The sequence below is a fragment of the Sus scrofa genome, chromosome 4, assembly GCF_000003025.6.
Source record: "Sus scrofa isolate TJ Tabasco breed Duroc chromosome 4, Sscrofa11.1, whole genome shotgun sequence".
Taxonomy (NCBI): Eukaryota; Metazoa; Chordata; class Mammalia; order Artiodactyla; family Suidae; genus Sus; species Sus scrofa.
This window is the reverse complement of record NC_010446.5, coordinates 129,165,759-129,184,640: the sequence shown is the minus strand read 5'-3', so window position 1 is coordinate 129,184,640 and position 18,882 is coordinate 129,165,759. Positions and strand designations below refer to the sequence as shown.

The window sequence follows — 18,882 nt, the reverse complement described above, 5'->3', positions numbered from 1 at the left end:
ATTTGTTATGAAACCATCTGTTCCTGACACTCTTAGAACATTTGACTCTATATATGTACATTTATTTCTGAGCTTTCTATTTTGTTCCATTTGTTTATATATGTCTGTTTTTAAGCCAATTCCATACTGTTCTAATGACTATAATTTTGCAATATGTTTTAAAATTAGGAGGTTGAGGCCTCCAGCTTTGTCGTTCTTTTTCATGGTTGTTTTGACTTTGGGGGATCTTTTATGATTCCATATGAATTTTAGGATTTTTTTTCTATTTCTGTAAAAAATTTTGGTAGGGATTGCCTTGCATCTGTAAATCACGTTGGGTAGAGTGGACATTTTAACAATATTAAATTTCCCAATCCATGACCATGGGATGTCTCTCCATTTCTTGTGTCTTCTTTAATTTTTTTCAACACCACTTTGTAGTCATCAGTGTACAAGTCTTTTTCCTTCTTGGTTAAGAGCTGGGCGAGGTGGAAATGAGCCCCTCACTTGTCCTTTAGAAAAGCCAGAACCTCGGGTGCACGTTCCTTCTCCCACCCCCGTGCCCACTAGACGTTCCCAGCCGGCTGACCTCCCAGGGCTGGCCTCTCTGGCTCGGAGGAGGAACTGTTGCTGGTGCCATGGAACTTTCTTCTCACTCATTTCACTGCAGCTGTTCTTGGCTTTGTTCTGCCTGGGGTACTGAAGCTTCTTAAATGGAATCTGGGAATCTTATAAAGGTATTTGGTCCCAATGTTGTTGACTTGGTGTTTCCACGGCGCAGTGAGGGCTGGGCTTCCTTATTCCACCGTCTGGCTCGTGTCACTCCGGCATTGTACTCTTAACCCCGGTAGACCATGAACAGTAATCGAGACCCTCCTACCTGTCAGGCTCTGCATTAGAAGTGTGGGTTATGCGGATGAACTAGCTGTGCTTGTTATTCTTAAGGACCTCCTCTGGTTTGCAAGACAGACCTGGAAATAGTGAAGAACTGTAAACGATGTGCACCTGTCATCTACACGGAGACAAGTTATTGTAACAATGTCTAGAGGAAGGATGCCTTCAAGGGAGGTGGGATTGGAACCGGACCTTGAAATCTGAGCAGGAAGTTTAGAAGGACATTCCAGGAGGAAGGACCCATAGTTAGAGGGAACCGTATGAGGCCGTGTTAAACAGGGGCCAGGGAGAAGGAAGAGGCCATAAATAACTGGAAGTGGTTGTTTGGGGCTTGATTACCAAGAGCTTTGTTTGCAAACCAAAGGAGTTGAGATCTAGGGCATTGAGGCATTAAAAAATAGGATAAAGTAATAACCTTCCTTACCCTCTCTGTGTGTAGAATTCTGTCTCCCTTGTGGAACGTGAGCAGTGATGAACAGTTACTGCATTTGGGGAACAGTATCCAAGTTAGAGATGAAAGAAAAGTGAGACCATGACAGAGGCCCTGTAGATGGAAAGATAGGCTTTGGCAAAGATTTGTGGGATGAAGCCAAGAATCAATTACCAAATGAAGGTAGGAAGCAAGAGGGATATTAATAGAAGGTACCAATAGGTCCATAGGTGATTACTAGAGACAGGAAAATGGAGGATAGGAAAGCAACAAAATAGCAAAAGAGATTTTTTAAATTTTTTAATTTTTGAAAAATTAAAAAAAAATTTTTAAATTTATTTTTTATTTTTTATAATTACTCAAATGAATTTATCACATCTGTAGGAGATTTTTAAATTTTTTAAAAAATTTAATTTTATTTTTTATTAGAGTTGATTTGCAATATTCTGTCAGTTTCTGCTGCATGGCAAAGTGACCCAGTTATACATATAGATACATTCTTTTTTCTCACATTATCCTCCATCATGTTCCATCACAAGGGACTAGACGTAGTTCCCTGTGCTGTACAGCAGCATCTCCTTGCTTATCCACTCCACATGCAATAGTTTGCATCTACCAACCCCAGACTCCTGGTCCATCCACTCCGTCCCCTCCCTCTTGGGAACCACAAGTCTCTTCTCCATGTCCATGAGTTTGTTTCTTTTCTGTAGGATCATTTGTGCCGTATATTAGATTCCAGATATAAGTGATATCATATGGTATTTGTCTTTCTCTTTCTGACTTACTTCACTCAGTATGAGTCTCTCTACTGTATCCATGTTGCTGCAAATGGCATTATTTTGTTCCTTTTTATGGCTGAGTAGTATTCCATTGTGTGCATATACCACATCTTCTTAATCCATGCCTCTGTTGTTGGACATTTAGGTTGTTTCCATGTCTTGGCTATTGCAGATAGTGCTGCAGTGAACATAGGGGTGCGTGTATCTTTTCCAATGAAAGTTTTGTCCAGATATATGCTCAGGAGTGGGATTGCTGGGCCATGTGGTAGTCCTATATTTAGTTTTCTGAGGTACCTCCATACCATTTTCCATAGTGGTTGTACCAAAATTACAGATTTTTGTAAATATCAGAGATGATAGACACATTAGAAAAAACTCATGAGCTCCCGACGTGGCGCAGTGGTTAACAAATCCGACTGGGAACCATGAGGTTGCGTGTTCGGTCCCTGCCCTTGCTCAGTGGGTTAAGGATCTGGCGTTGCCGTGAGCTGTGGTGTAGGTCGCAGATGCGGCTCGGATCCCGCGTTTCTGTGGCTCTGGTGTAGGCCGGTGGCTACAGCTCCGATTCGACCCCTAGCCTGGGAACCTCCATATGCCGCGGGAGCGGCCCAAGAAATAGCAAAAAGACAAAAAAAAAAAAGAAAAAAAAAAAGAAAAAACTCAAATTTCTGTTGCTTAATTTTCAAATTTTGTGGTCTTCAGCATGAAAGAAAACAGAATGAAGTGATTGTGAATTAATATCTTAGCCAAACTTAATTGAATTATGTGCCTGCCAAACTCAAAAGCAGTTATTATACTACAGTGCCATCCCGCCTGGCTCTACTCTTTAAAGTTCCTGCAGGCATCTAGCTGTGATGGAATGGAATACAGAAAGGGTTCCCAAATTACCAAAAAAAAAAAAAAAAAAAAAAAAAAATAGGTTTTTGTGAAATTTGTTATTTGTAGTTCAGAGCTTGTTCTCACGTGGAAATTGCATTTAACAAGCAGTATCAATTCACTCAGAAAACGAACTGCTGTTGACACGAATTACAGGATGGGTAGAAACGAGGTATTTGTCTTTTATCCCAGGTGTGTAAGGGCTCTGTTCCTTGGCGGCTTCTCTCCGTGGTGTAACTTCCTCACCTGAAAGAGGAGGGCCAGCTTCGTCGTGTTGCTCTGAAGATCTCTGAGGAGACTTTGGGAGGCAGGATAGGCAGGATGATGACCAAGGGAGATTTGCAAGAAGTCATCCTGCGTAAAAACACATCAGGATTTGTGGGAATAGTGACAGTCCGATAATCTAGGTATTTTTCAGGCTTCAAATCTTTTTTTTTCCCGGGGCCGCACTCTCGGCATATGGAAGTTCCCAGGCTAGGGGTCGAATTGGAGCTACAGCTGCCGGCCTAGACCACAGCCACAGCAGTGTGGGATCCGAGCTGCGACTGTGACCTACACCACAGCTCACGGCAACACCAGATCCTTAACCCACTGAGCAAGGCCAGGGATCGAACCTGTGTCCTCATGGATCCTAGTTGGGCTCTTTACTGCGGAGCCATGATGGAAACTCCCAGGCCTCACATCTTTTATGGAGAAATATTATGAGTGAACAGTCATCCCGGTCGTAACATAGAGACCCTGGACTGCTTTCTGTCACAGCACCAGTTCCATTTTATTTGTTCAGCTACTTATTGACATCTACTTTTTGTGAAAATTGTATCCCCAGGATCCTTAATACTATGCACACGGTTTAATTCTATAAACATCTTCTTTTTCATTCTTCAGTTCTTTGAATAATAAGAGAATTAGGGCATTGGTTTCTGGGACAGCCATCTGTCTTATCTAGCAGAATCAGCATCATTTAAGTCTTCATGTTGTGCTGAGCGCCTCTGTCAGGGTAGACAAGAATTTTTCTCATTAGGTAGCAGTAGAGTCCAAGGCCAAATGTAGTTTGTCAAAATGACAGATTTAGGTCTCAGGTATGTGCTTGGAGGAATCAGTGCTGTAACTTCCTTCTTTATACCTGACTTTGGAGGTCTAAGTAGCATACCTAGGACATATGCAGTTATTTATGTTTTTCGTGGCCGAGGAAGGTTGACTTGAATTATTACTCAGTTCATGTTTTGGTTCTGCTTGGTGACATAGTTATCGGGGTGTTCCTGCAGTATGTGTGCCGTGCGTTTATCATAACTTGTGACTCGTCTCTCTTCACAGTGTTGTCCTGCAGTACCTTCAGAGGTGGACACTGCCAGTAATGCTTAGAAGTGTCCCACATTTCTTTTCTCCCTTTGGGGACTTCTTCCCCATTGGCATTCTACCTTTTTATTGGCACTGGCTTTCAAATCATACATTTTTCACTGTCAGCAGTCAGATTTTGGAATAGCCGTATAACATATGCCTTCACTCAACAGCACCTTCCTTCAGCGTAAGTTTTTTTTTTTTTTTTTTTTTTTTTTTTTTTTTTAAGGTGTTTTCTGGACAAGCATTTGGGAGAAAAATGCCTTAAGAGGGCCCATCTTCCTCTAAGTTAAATTTCCACGTTGGGGTGATACAGCTTTGAATTTCTGTCACAGAGTTGGAAGTTAAAGTCAGTGACAAGTCGCTTCACCCTTTTTGTCGGTGAGGATGAAGGTTCTTCTGGTTATCATGTCACCATGTAACTCGGAATTTAAAGCCGCATGTGCCAGCCCCCTCTGGGTAGACCCAGTTAACAACGGAAGGCGCAGCCTCTTGGCGTCTTGGCTTCTTATTGGTGAGATTTAACCTCGGGGTCCCTGCCTCTTCCTCTCCCGTTAGAAACCCGGGTGGGTGAGATGGGCTGCAGGGAAGATGGTGGAATGCAGTTGGTTTCCAAGTCGGTCGGTCGGTCAGTTACTGAGCCAGGTCATCCCTCTTTCTTACCCCCTTGCCTCTTTCTTCTCTCTCTTCCCCGCCTACTTCCCTCTCCCGCCTTTCAGTAAATCCTTAAAACTTGTTCATTTTGTGCTGAAGGATCGATGATTGACAATGTCGTGGTCCCTTTTAGTGGAATTCCTTTGCAAACGCAGTCTTCCAGGGAGACCGCAGCCTGTTGTGTTGCCTTGTCCTGTTTCGTCCTTCCTTCCGTCATTGGCACCTAAGGGAATGCTGTCGGCGCCAAATATGGAAGCAGAGCTGGTTGAGGGTGATCCGTCCCAGCACCTCCGAATTGTAGCTGCTGAGTGCAAAGCAGACTCACCGTTGAAGCCAAGTGCCCGCAGCCCGGTGGCCGCACACTCTGCCGCACACTCTGCCGTCTGGCCCTGTTTGCCTCCACTGTCTTCGACATGTGTGTTCTCTGAGTCACAATTTTCATTCACATTGCCCCTTTCCCCAAAGCCCGTTTCCTACTGCCTCTTCTGTCAAGCTCTCTTCGCTTCCGTTTTAGAAATAATGCTCTCCATTTACTGTAGTAGTTACTCATTAGGAACGCAACGCGGCTTCTTCTTAGAGTTGTTACCGTGCCTGTGAGGTCCCGGCTCAGACCGCGCAGGCTTGGAGTGCCTGTACCAACCCTGTTTTTTCTCCCAAGTCCAGTTGTTTCCAGTGTGTGGCTAACAGAGCACAAGGCTTTTCCCCAGGAACGCAAATTCCGCAGCTGGCCCGCCTCGTCTGTGGGTGCCGCATCTGTGCCCTCTGCCAACCCAGAGTGCAAGATGTTCAGAAGACAAAATCCCTGCAAGCTCCAAAAAGCAACTTGAATTTGCAGCGCTGGCCACTCTTCACCTGGGATTCGCATCCTCCGGGCTATTCCAGGTCGTTGGCTGATGATTCACAGTACACGGGGCCGTGAGTGGCTCCTACGCAGATGCTCCGCATCTTGCATAACAGACTTGAACGCCTCGGCTTGCGGTATTTGTGGGGCTCCTGGAACCCGTCCACCAGGGGTGCTGAGGGAGGACTCATTCCTGTGGCTTCAAGGCCTGTGTTTAAGCCTAAGGGGAGAGGGGCTCGACTGGCGAGGGAGACTGGCATCCCAGCTGCCTTCTTCGACGTGTGCCTTTTTTGGCACATGCCGCGCAGACTCCTCACGCTCTGCACGGTTCAGTTGAGAAGCTTTTCGTCTACAGACCAGGCAGCCCAGCCCTGCTGCTAAAACTCAGAGTCCTCTGCTCCCACGCGGTTGGGTTCCTAAGAGCATCAGTTGCTGGGCCGGGTCCTGCTGGTGTTCCGTCGAAGCACCGGGCTGTGCCTCAGGCTGATGCTTCCTATCTGGGAGCATCTCTGGAGGAACCGGCTTTGTGAATCCCTAAATTCACACGCTGGAGAAGCATGTGGTGGAGGACATGCTTGTTACAGAATCGCACACATAAAAACTGCTGAGGGTTTACTTAGGGGCAGTTATCTTCTTTCGGGAAGTGATGTATTTCCTCATTTCTGATAAGGAAGCTTTTCTGTAAAAGCCTGAATGAATCCTCTTTTCTGCTTTGGGCTCTTGGAAGTTTCCCGTCGCAGCCAGTGTATTGCTCCCTACGACTGTCGTCATCCGTTTTCTTTGCTTTTTTAAATTTATTTTTAGAAGTCAATGAATTTATTACATTTACAGTTGTACAGTGATCATCACAATCCAATTTTGTAGCATTTCCATCCCACACCCCCAGCGCATCCCCCCCCCAACCTGTCTCCTCCGGAGACCGTAAGTTTTTCAAAGGCTGTGCGTCAGCATCTGTTCTGCAAAGAAGTTCACTGTGTCCTTTTTCCAGATTCCACATGTCAGTGAAAGCATTGGATGTTGGTGTCTCATTGTCTGACTGACTCCACTTAGCGTGATAAGTTCCAGGTCCATCCACGTTGCTAAAAATGCCGGTATTTCGTTCCTTTTAATGGCTGTAACTCCTCTTTTTTCTCTCCATTGCTTTTTATGAGTCTTAATTTCAAATATCTTTTGAACATAAGCTTTCTCTTTGGAAAGAAAGGGAGTGTATTAAAGCAGTCAGTACCTGGAAGTGCAGGAGCTGGAGGCAGAGACTCATGATCTGGGCTGAGATGACAAGGGCCTGTCTGGGGACGAGGCATCGGGGAGGGAAGCGGCTGTGGTTCTGTTCTGGGGACAGAGGCCCGGAGTCAGAGCAAGAGGAACCGGGGAGGGAAGTGGCTGTGGTTCTGTTTGGGGGACAGAGGCCCGGAGTTAGAGCAAGAGGAACGGGGTGACAGGAAAGTGGGGAAAGGGGAGAGTTCACAAAGAACTATGCAGGAGTTTCCATCTGTCTATTTGATTCCTTAAAACACAGGGAGAGGAATAAAACTGAGGGTGAAGCTACTGAATCTGTAGATACCCTAAGCTTTTGGTGTCCATTGAAGTGGTACCTTTTTTTTTTTTTTCTGCTGGTCTGTTAATGTCTCTAAGCCGTACTGAGAGATGTAGCCACCCCGTTCTTTCCAGGATAACCTCTTCCTAGTCTCTTCTCCAGCTTTACTGCCACAGAATGGACATATGACGTTGGATTAGTTGAAGTGTGTGGCATACTGAGTTGGTGCATGTGTATATTTTGAAAGGATCACCGCAATAACTTTAAATTCATCACCTCACATAATCACAGTTATTTTCTTTAACTTACAAGTTACAGAAGCTTCTAAGATTTACTCTCTCAGCAGCTTTCAAATATGTAATGTTACTGTTGCTAAGATGTGGTCACCGCGCTGTGTGTCACATCCCCAGGGCTTGCTCGTCTCGTAGCTGGAGGGCTGTGCCTTCTAGTCCCTCGTCCTGCTCCCCTGCCTCTGGCATATTCACCCTCTACTCTGTTTCTGTGAGGCTGGTTTTTTGGTTTGTTTTTTAGGGCCACACCATGGCATATGGAGCTTCCCAGGCTAGGGGTCTCGTTGGAGCTGTAGCCGCCGGCCTACACCACAGTCACAGCAACACCAGATCCCAGCCACATCTGCAACCTACACCACAGCTCACGGCAACGCCAGATCCTTAACCCACTGAGCAAGGCCATGGGTCAAACCCGCAACCTCATGGTTCCTTGTTGCATTCGTTTCCACTGCGCCACGACGGGAACTCCCTAGTTTTGTGTTTAGAGTCCACACATGAGTGAGATCACACAGTGTGTGTCTTTCTCTGTCTTATTCCTCTTAACATAATGCCCTGAAAGTCCATTCATGCTGTGGCAGTGGTGGGATTTACTTCTTTTTTACGGCTGAACGATATTTTGTTTGCAAGTACACACACGAACACACACATTTTATTTAACGGCGTATCCACGATCAGCACTCAGGCTGTTCCCAAGTCTTGGCTCTTGGCTCTGTTGCAGTAAGACCGCTGTCCTTACTGGTCTTAAGACAGCCTGCTTTTTTTTTTTTTCTTTTTTAGGGCTGTACCTGCAGCATATGGAAGTTCCCAAGCTATGGAACTTGAGCTACAGCCTCTGACCTCCACCACAGCGACAGCAACAGAGGATCCGAGCTGTGTCTGTGACCTACACCACAGCTCACGGCAATGCCTGATCATGCCAAACCCGCTGAGCGAGGCCAGGGATCGAACCCGCATCCTCGTGGATCCTAGTCCAGTTCGTTTCCCCGGCACCACGATAGGAATTCCACGGCTACTACTATTAACATTACATTTAAAATCTGCTGATACTTAGGATTTTTTCATTTGGGCTTCTAAGGTATATTGGTCTTTAGGATTTTAGAATAGGATACTAGGTGATTTATTATTTAACTTGGTATAAGGTATCAAATGACTCCTAAAATGACATTTCTATTATTTCTTCTATAGTTTCTATAATTTCCTTCAATAATTTGACTCTTTTAAAAGATGGAGTTTGTAAAACTCACTGGTGGATGATCTGGATTGGCTGCTTTTGAGACAGGGTGTGTGTTGGTGAAAGGTGGTGGAGACTTTTGACCAAACCACCGGTTTAATTCTTTCATGTTTTTCAGGTTTTCATTCTTTGACAGGGGAGACGGGAATGTCAGTTTTTATCACATGTTTTCTAGGTACTAGGTCATTTCATGTGGGATGTTTTATTTAAGGTGCCTGAGAGTCTGGGATTTAGGAGCGACGTTAGCCTGGAGATGAAGACTTAGTGATCCGTGTGGGAGTGAATAAGGTTTCCAGGCCAGTACCCTAAAACTCAGAGAGAGGGGACCCAAGACCAAAATTTGTGCCAGCAGCCTGTGCGTCTTTCTCTCTTGTTTAAGTTACCAGTTTCTTTACTGTTAGTGTGAAGTAGAAGTTAACCGTGATAAGCACTGTTACACCCACTTGGCGAGGAGAACGTTCTAAACGTTGGCTGGTCTGGCCTGGCGAGCCCGGTAGCAAAAGCAGATGGAAATAGTCCTAGGTCACCGAGAGGCCTCGGCGAGAGTAGGTGTGGGAAGAACAGTTATTTGCACAGTAAGTGGATACAAGGGACGTGCTTTTGTGTTTGCTTTTCTAGCAGGTGTGTCCCTTCCCTGTCTTGCCCGAGTTTCGGAGGGAAAACAGGCTGCCAAACCAGCAGCCTCAGATTTTGTGGGTTGTGAAGCAGTCCCAGGCAAACGAGTCAAGTGGGGATAGTTATTCCTCTCCCATGAGGGACACAGAGATTCAGGGAATGACTCTCATCTCAATGTTTTCCACCTTCGACTCTTTCACGTGTGTCTGAGTTTTCAGTGGTCCAGGTGAGACGTACAGCGGTTTGGAATTCTCCCGGCCTGTTCCCCTCATCAGTTTTTCGCCTCTCACCTCTGTGGTGTCCCTCCATTGGCTGATCCAGAAACTCGGAGGCGCCCCTTTAAATGCTTTTCCTTTGCCGGGGGCACAGCGTCAGGTGGGGTCAGGTTGGGTCAGGTGACATGGCAGCGCAGAGCCGCTGAAGGAGGAGGGCCCTTCCCTGCCGGGGCGGGCCGGGCGCTTGCAGCCGCCGACGCTGCGCATCCTGACGCCCGCATCTTCCTCCTGCCCCGGTCCCTCCCGCTCCGCGCCGGGCGGCTCCGGGGGCTCTGCGGCCGCCCCCGCGCAGCAGCAGCGCTGGCCCCCGCAGCCTGTGGCCGCCCGCACTTGCTGGGTGGTTTCATGCCGGGCGCTTTCCGTGAATGGCTTTAACACCGGAGCATGGACCTTCCGCAGGTTCTGCCAGTGCAGCACCGCAGCAGCGCCGCTGTCCAGGGAGCCGGTGGCCTTTGCAGAAACGCCTGGGTCTCAGCCAAGCGCGGGCGTGGGGTCCTCCTTTGTCACTGTGTGTCAGTCCACAGGGGAACGGCTGCTCCTTAGAGCTGCTGTTTTTCGTGTCCTTTAGTCCATCTCTTGCGTGATCTTCCGTCATGCGGTCATGCGGTTCATAGAGTAGATGGCCATCTGCGTGTAAGTTTTCCCCCTCTGTGGAGTTCCAGTCACTTTGCAGTATGTGGCGCTGGGCATGCATTGATTCATTTCTTGAGTGATTTCATGAGGTAGGTTTTACGTATCATCAACCTGTTTTCTGTAAGAAGAAATTAAGGTTCTGAAGTTCAAAGAGTATTCCTTGATGCCTTTGGATATTTCTTGACTATCCAATTGACTAGAGCCTCTATCAATATAGAACATATATTTCTTTTGCTTTTTTTTAAGAACATGTATTTCTTAACCATCAAGTTCACTAGAACAGATGTCACTTGATCTGTTCAAACTATCATGCCCAGGAGTTCCTGTGCTGTGCTGTAGTGGGTTAATGATCCGGCTTGCTGCTGTGGCATTGCCAGTTCATTCCCTGGACTGGGCGGTGGGTTAAGGATCCGGCATTGCTGCAGCTGTGGTGTAGGTCACAGATGCAGCTCTGATTTTATCCCTGGCCTGGGAACTTCTGTATGCCACGGGTGCGGCCAAAGATGGAAAAAAAGAACTCCCCCCAAGAAAAACCCTCTTATGCACGATGCCAAGAGTATCTGTTTAGATAGCTTATGTTCATCCCTCCCCAAACCGCCCCCTCCCTCATCACAATCTTGACTAACTCCGGGAGGTGTTGTTTTAATATTTTATTTTCCCCTGAACGCCACAGCACATTCAGTTGAAGGCATTGGTATTCCTGTGTCACGTCAGCATCCCTTTCGCTTACCAGATAGTATTTTGTTTTTAGTTGATTGCAAGTGTTGATTTCTCTTTTTTCAGTTTGCAAAGCTGTATGACAGGGAATCGGTAGCTAAATATCACTTTATGATTTCCATCTGTTCAAGTACAATGGTCTTTATGGCACCGTCCAGATTGCGGTGCGATAGAAGTGTCCGCTATAGCAGATAGGATGTAAAGTGATCGTTGTGTATTCTAATGAGAAAACGTTTTTAAACAAGTGCTTCCCTTAATTTCAAAGCAGCTGACTGAACACTGCAATCTGATGACAGCATCTGCTCTTCAGTGTGTGTTTGTGTTGTCAACAATAAAACCTTTCTCTGACTCCATAGAAATTGATCAGTTTGCGCATATGTATACTGATAATGAAAGCGGAGCTGGCACGGAGATCGGCTAAGTCCACCGGAATATCTTAAATTTTTTCTTCTATTGCCGTGGAGGGTATCTTCCATTATTTTGTGTGGCTTACCTTTGGGGGTGGGGTAGGTCTGTCATTTGGGGTCTTTATTATGTAACAGTATAATTTTTGCTAAATTTTATTCTGGGAGTATGTTCACATTTACTAAGTAGAAAAAATTTTCCTTATTGCCTGGAACTCTAGCCATTTCAAATCTCTTTGGCTCTGAAGTTGGGGCTGGAAGAAAGGAGATACAGTCGCGTCCTCACAGGGTGGTCAAGTATTAAGGAATTCCAAGGTTTTTGGCACAATGTGCGTCTGCCGCTGTGCCACCTTGCACCTGTCTCTCATTCTGGGGTCTGATCAGCTGCTTTCTGGTCACTGAGGCATTTTTCTCCTCTGGTGGTTGCAGGGCTGAACTGAATCCGTGTCAGATTAACACTAAGTCCTGTTCTATCCTCACACACACATGGATTCCTGGCAGGAACTCCTAGCACACTTGTTTGGCGTGTGCAAGAAGCACCCAGTTTAGACCTTGTTCGGAGACGACATGATACTGCGGCCTCCTCTTAGCCAAGAGTTGCATCCTCTGCAAAGATTCCATCTTCTTCCGGGAAGAACCGTGGCCTTGTGAGCTAACTACTCAGCTTGCTCATCAGATTTATAATTTTCCAACCCCGAATAAATAAGTCTTATCTGAGCGTTAGAAGTGGACATTATTTTTATAGAAATGGTGATATTGCAGATCCATCAATCCCGTGTATGTCACCCGAAGGTTGTGGACTCATTTGCTTTATACCAGTTGGAAGACCGTGTCTGCCTCTGCTAATGCGCGGGGTTCGAGGTCACAGAGCCGTCTGGAGGTAGCACAGCCCTGTGCTTGGAGATGATGTCTCTGTGCGGAGGGAACACGGGTGCTGTTTGACACGGGATCCCGAATGCGTTTGAGGGTTAGAAAGGAAAAGTAGGAGAATGGCTGGAGTCAGAGGTCTATTTTCACAGTCTTAGGTCTATTTGGATCTGACAAACAATTGACTAGTTTCATGAAGTGGAAAAATGGGGTATCTTTATTTTTTGAAGATAATTTTTCTTCACATTAAACGTATAATTTAGGCGTTCCCATTGTGGCTCAGCAGTAATGAACCTGAGTAGTAACCATGAGGACGCAGGTTCAATCCCTGACCGTGCTCAGTGGGTTAAGGATCCAGGGTTGTTGTGAGCTGTGGTATAGATTGCAGACAGGCTCGGATCCGGTGTTGCTGTAGCTGTGGTGTAGGCCGGCAGCTGCACCTCCGATTTGACCCCTAGCCTGGGAACTTCCGTATTTAAATATATATAGAATTAAATGCAAGCCAGCCCCCCACATGCCTTTTAGCTATCATGTTAATAAGACTTAAAATGTTCCCAACACACCACCTGACACGGTTGTGTATGAGGACACTCGGTTTTGCCATCATTTGCCGTGTCTTTCTAGAAATCACTCTGCAAAAAAATATAAGATTCTAATAAAGTCATAACGCAGGGGTACACATGCGAAGTGGTTAAACTGCAGCCAGTAGAGCACATTACCTTGAGTGAGGCGTGAAGTTTGCTTGTGCAAGTGGGTCTTGGAAGAGTTGTACCTTGTGAGTTACTGTGAAGGGGGAAGGGAGGTTATCTGAAACCGGCTGGAACTTGTACCATCATGTGTAGATGGGTGTGGCTTGTGACACGGGCGGTAAACTGAGGCAGCTGGTCGGTCCTTGAGGTGTGTGTGAGCTGTGTATTCCCACCCTGTTCGGTTTAGGTGGGTGTGGTTTTTTTGCTTTATCTAGAACTTCTCGGGGATGAAATCAGGCCATAAGCAAATGCTAAATCTCTGTTATGCTGAGGTAGTTCCCAATAGATCAGTTGTGTTGGAACAAATTGACATTTCAAAGTGGATGTATGGCAGGACTGGTCAAACTGGTATAACTTTTACAGGGGGTATTTTAGAATATCTATCAAAATTTAAATGTACATACCCTTTAACCACAAATTGTCATTACCCTAGAGATAAATAAGGACTTGTGCAGAATGATGTATTTGCAGGGATAGTCATTGCAGCAGTTGGAATAACAGATTTGAAAACCCCAAACATCTGTCTGACAGATCAGTGGCTGCGGAAGTCACAGTTCGTGCGCATTCTGAGGAGCCCTGTGCTGGTGTCATAAGCACAGCCACTTACACAGACTGAAGTGCGTGTGGTGTTTGCAAGCCAGCTGAAGAAGCGGCGTTTCAAGCAGTACGTGTAATCTGCTATTACCTGCGTAAAAATAATACATATTTGTGTGCTTCCATGAACAGAATGATTTTTTTAAGGACAAAAAAGAGGTGTTCTCGTCGTGGCTCAGTGGTTAAGGAATCCGACTAGGAACCATGAGGTTGTGGGTTTGATCCCTGGCCTTGCTCAGTGTGTGAAGGATCCGGTGTTGCCATGAGCTGTGGTGTAGGTCGCAGATGCGGCTCTGATCCTGCGTGGCTGTGGCTCTGGTGTAGGCGGGCGGCTACAACTCCGATTAGACCCCTCGCCTGGGAATCTCCATATGCCGCAGGAGCGGCCTTAGAAAAAAAACTAAAAGAAAGAAAGACCAAAAAAAAAGAAAATTTAAAGTTATTAAAGACAAAGGAAACAGCAAAATGAAGAGAATGACGCTGACGCCCATGCGAGTGCCTTGATAATGCCGGGCTGAGTTTTTAAGGACAAGAACTGCGTCTTAATTATTATGTCTCTCTCCTCAACAGGTTGCAAAGTACCTGGTTCTTAGTAGGTACAAAGTAAGGATATGCTGAAGGGGATAAATGAATGCATCTCCTAACAGTCATGTCTGTAAGGGAAGTTGCGACACCACATTCCAAACGCAGAACAGAGTGGGGATGATGGAATCGCTAAGGTATTCGTTGGTGGTACTGCTTGTTTTCCAAGCAATGAGCTTTTCCCTATATTTAGAGCAGTGCTGTGTTTCTGGGATTTTGATTTAAAGGTTTCCTTTGGGCTCGTGCTCCCAGAACGTATCATCTTAGAGAGACTAAGTAAAGAAGAGCCACTGGGGAGACTGGAGAAGGGGGAAGAGGTCAAAGGGCACGCGTTAAGTCTCTAGTCTGTGAAGAGCCGTCCCTGTGAGGCACTGGTTTAAGTTAGTTCTCCATTTCTCCAAAGGACAGATAAGGGGCTAATGGGTAAGGAAGATACAGGGAGACAAGGGAAGTATGCTACCTGCGATTAGCGCTTGGAAGAGCTTTGTCCTGAAGGCACGTGGTAGCAATGGTTTGTACAGAGATTCCTTTCAGGGTTAATGGTGGAAGAGGAGAGATTCCTTGTTTAGAATCAAGATCTGGGTTTGAAAGCTGCCCTACCTGTGAACTCTTATCCCCTTGGGTGGGAAACAACTTTTTTTTGTTTGGCTGCACCTGTGGCGTGTGGAGGTTCCCTTGCCTGGGATTGAACCTGTGCCACAGGAACCACCCAAGCTGCTACAGTGACAACGCCAGTTCCTTAGTCCTCTGTGCCACAGGAGAACTCCAAGAAACAACTGGTAAGATCTCCTTAACTGTGAAACTCGTGTAATGTATCTTATGAGATCGCTAAAAGGATTAGGATAAAGTACCCAACACCAGGTTATTTTAAACTCGCAGTTAATGATGCCTGTTGCCATTGAAATGGGAACTTTTTTCAACATCGTGTTATACTGTTAGGCTCCTAAGTTTCCTTCTAAAGCTGATATTTTGTAAGTTTTATTTTACCTAGCTTTGTACAGATTTGTATATATCTGTGATTGAATTATCATAGCAAAAATGTCGTTTTGAACTGTGAGACATTATTTGGTAAAGGCCCCTATCATATGCTACTCATGCTTAGTGTATTTTTAATAATGAAAGAATATGTTTTGCAGTTAAGGTTAACCTAAGGCTAAATGGCAACACATGTTATAGTAGAGGTGGTATCAGCCAGGGTTCAGTCGGTGAAGCAGAAAAATGACTGTACATTTTAACAGAGGGAATCGAACAGGGGGACCAGCTTCCATGGGTGTTAGAGGGTTGACGGAGCAATGCCGTTTGCAGATCCCCAGCCTCAGCATCGCAGGGCAGAGTAGAGAAGGGTACGTTTGGAATTAAGAGATAATAGCTTAAGAAATGGCACAGAGATCTGTAAGATATCTGTTATCATATTTTAATACCACATTTACATCTTTCTTTCATGTCGAAACTTGCACTTTTGAAATTCTTTTAATTCTTTTAAATTCTTTTAGGAGAGACTTAGGTGTATATACACATTTCATCAGTGATTTAAGATGGGTTCTTTGGAGAAAGGATGACAGGTCACTAAAAATACCACACAGCTTACTACCTCCCACCTCAACTCTGTTAAGAATTTGATCTAAAGTTTCATGAGTCTAGAAAACCTTTCTCTTTTTTATTATATGTGATTCTTCCATGTAATACGATTTGCGAATGTAACATGAATTAAAATGTATAACCTCTAATATGACTTCACTTTCGAACTTAGAAACATTTGAGTAGAATTACTAGTGTGGGTTTTTTGTTTCTTGCAGTTAGAACAGGGTGCACTTGTAGAGATAAGGCTGTCTTTATGATTCAAAAGATAATGTTTTTTGAAAAAGATGTGTTCCACTTGTGGTTGCCGAGAGGGAGGGGGCGGAAGTGGGAGGGACTGGGCATTGGGGTTAGTAGATGCAGACCGCTGCCTTTGGAGTGGATTAGCAATGGGATCCTGCGTGTAGCCCTGGGAACTACGTCTGGTCACTTGCGATGGAGCGATGATCATGTGGGAGAGAAGAACGTATACATGTCTGTGTGACTGGGTCACCTTGCTGTGCAGTAGACAATGGACAGACCCCTGTAAACCCGCTATAATGGAAAAAATAGAAATCACTATGAAAAAAAAATCTGTTCTTAACCTCCTTTACAAAAGTGAGCCAATACACTGTGACTGCATTTTTTATTAAGAATCCTTTGGTATTTTTGAAGAAAGTGATTTTTTTTTTTCCTGACAGCGGAACCCATCACGGATGGGCTGATCTAATTAAGACACGCAGCTCTGTACAGCCTGACACGTCCGTTAAATTTCAGTTTGTTACACGGTTCCCACTGAAGCCACGTAGTTGGCTGGCCCTCGCTCTCACTGGGATGAGCCCTTGGCGCCTGCAATGAGGGCCACTTGAGGTGGTCGAGAGCAGGCTTTAGCTTTTGCAAAAGTATGGTCGGACTGTAGCTTTAAAACTCTGTATCTTTTGCCTGAGGCCAGGTGTTATGTGCATTATATGTGCTGTAATGATTTATAAAAGTTAAGTAAATATCCATAAATAGTTTTAATACTTTTAAAATACCTTAATACCTTTATGTAAGGAGGTAAGGTTTTGCATTATTAAGATTAATATGCTAAGCCTTTTATAAAACTATTCAAAATTTAGAGTCTGCAATTTTTGTTAAATAATGTCTTATCAAACTGAAAAAGGAAAAAGCAGAAACCATACTGAGAAAACGTCCTAGAAGTTCTTTTCGCTGGATCCTTTTTCATGCCCTGATCACATCAGCGGCGTTTCAGGGTGGCCTTTGGGGACCCTTTGGCAGCTGTAGATGTGTGAAGGCCGCACGGCACTGGGTGAACGGCAGCATAAATTTAGTCTGCAGTTACCAGCTTAGAAGCAGAAAAGGTGAGGCGTGAAGATTAGAAAACTCTTGATGCGATGTCCTGAGCCCGTTGATCCGCGGGCTGAGTTTCGGCTGTCCCCGTGCAGCACAGCCAGGTAAGGGCCCTCATGGCTGCGGCTGTGGTGCCCGTCGCAGCTGCTGCGTGGGCTTGACCCCGGCCCGGGAACGCCCACTCGCCGTGGATGCAGCCCGGTGAAACAACGAGACGCTGATGCTCGTCGCGACGTGTAAGGTCGCCCTGTTTTTCTGGTTCACGTGTCATCGTCATCAGTCCTCCACAGCAATACTTCACAGCTGCTAAAAGTCTCACACAGACCGAACTGTGTGTAGGAATATTTTCTCCAGGTTTGTATCAGCAGTGAAGATGAGGAGAGCCAGTGCCTTCTAGTTGGAGCCGTGCAGGTTCTGGACTGGAGCCGGACGCCACTGTCCGTGTTCAGACCCCCAGCCCCCATGCCGGCCCTTTCTCCAGCCGGAGTTCGGAGGGGCGGTTTTCTTCTCACGGGCTGCTCCCACACCACTTACTTGTTCATTGAGTTATCTACTGTCGGTTTCTGGCCGCACCTGCAGCACATGGAAGTTCCCAGGCTGGGGGTGACATGGAGCTGCAGCTGCCGGCCTACCACAGCCACAGCAACATCCATCATCGGGTCTGAGCCACATCTGTGACCTATGTCGCAGCTGTGGCAATGCTGGATCCTTACCCACTGAGCGAGGCCGGGGATCCAACCCACATCCTCATGGACACTAGTCGGGTCCACAATCGCTGAGCCTCAACGGGGACGCCAGCATCCTTCATTTAGTGTCTGCTCGCTTTGATCGGATAAGGACAATTGCATAATTAAGTTATTGTGGGCCTATGCACTCACGTACTCAGTGTCTTGGAGATTTGTAAGCTAAACACTGTAATTAATCACTTTACTACTGAGCAGAGGGAGGGAAGGCTATAAGACAACACATTTGAAAACTAAAGGAAAGAGGCTTGATTGTGGGAGCCGAATGAGGATTCAGCAGCTAGAGCTTAGATGATTCTTTGCTGACGAGACTCATATCCTAGAGATGGATCCAAATGAAAATAAAAAAGATACTGCTTTTTATTAGAGTCCAGGGAGTAAGCTCAGTAACGGCCGGTGATGAAAGGTTACAGATCCTCAACTGAGAAGGGAGATAACATTTTTTTATGTTTATCAGAATAGGACGTGAGTGTTGCCCTAGATTGTATCTGGATGTTTCTGGCATGAACCTTACCTCGCACTTCCGCCGGGTCTTACAAGATTCCTCTGAAAGGCCAAACACAGTAGAGAGGAACGAGGACGTAGACCAATCAGACACCGCTGTTAGGCAGATGGGTTTTATGTCAGGTGAAATGCCAGAGTGGAACTCCCTGCCTGGCAAGGTAGCCGGGGCAGTGATTTCTAAACCGAGCACCGGGCACCCTCCGTGGCCCACTGACCCTTCAAGGCTGGTGCTGAGAGCCAGGGGGAGGCCCACTGGGCTTTGGATCAGCCTTCGAATCAAAGTGAAACTGGCAGCACTAATAGCCTGAACCAAGCCAGAACACAGATTGGGACTTGATCCCACGGTTTTAAATTAGAATTACTCACCCTGTGTCTGGACTCACTAAGGCTAAGGTTCTTCATGTCTCCGCCCAGAAGGAATTCCGTGAGAGACAAAGTGATAGGCA

General features: G+C 45.9%; 1 protein-coding gene across 3 annotated transcripts in view; it reads left to right on the top strand.

The window, feature by feature from the left end:
• The window catches only part of HS2ST1 (heparan sulfate 2-O-sulfotransferase 1), a 156,473-nt gene that overhangs the window by 73,732 nt on the left and 63,859 nt on the right, over positions 1–18,882 (top strand). The window contains exon 1 of one of the 3 annotated variants that reach the window (XM_013997436.2): positions 10,069–10,458. The exons of 1 other annotated variant lie outside the window; for it this stretch is intronic. Coding sequence is in view for 1 of the 2 variants with exons in the window: in XM_013997435.2 (XP_013852889.2) it covers positions 14,702–14,705 (4 nt within the window). In the remaining variant the exon portion in view is untranslated. Of the gene's footprint in view, positions 1–10,068; positions 10,459–14,109; positions 14,706–18,882 lie in introns of those variants that run through there. One more of the 3 variants, XM_013997435.2, reaches the window with a different exon arrangement.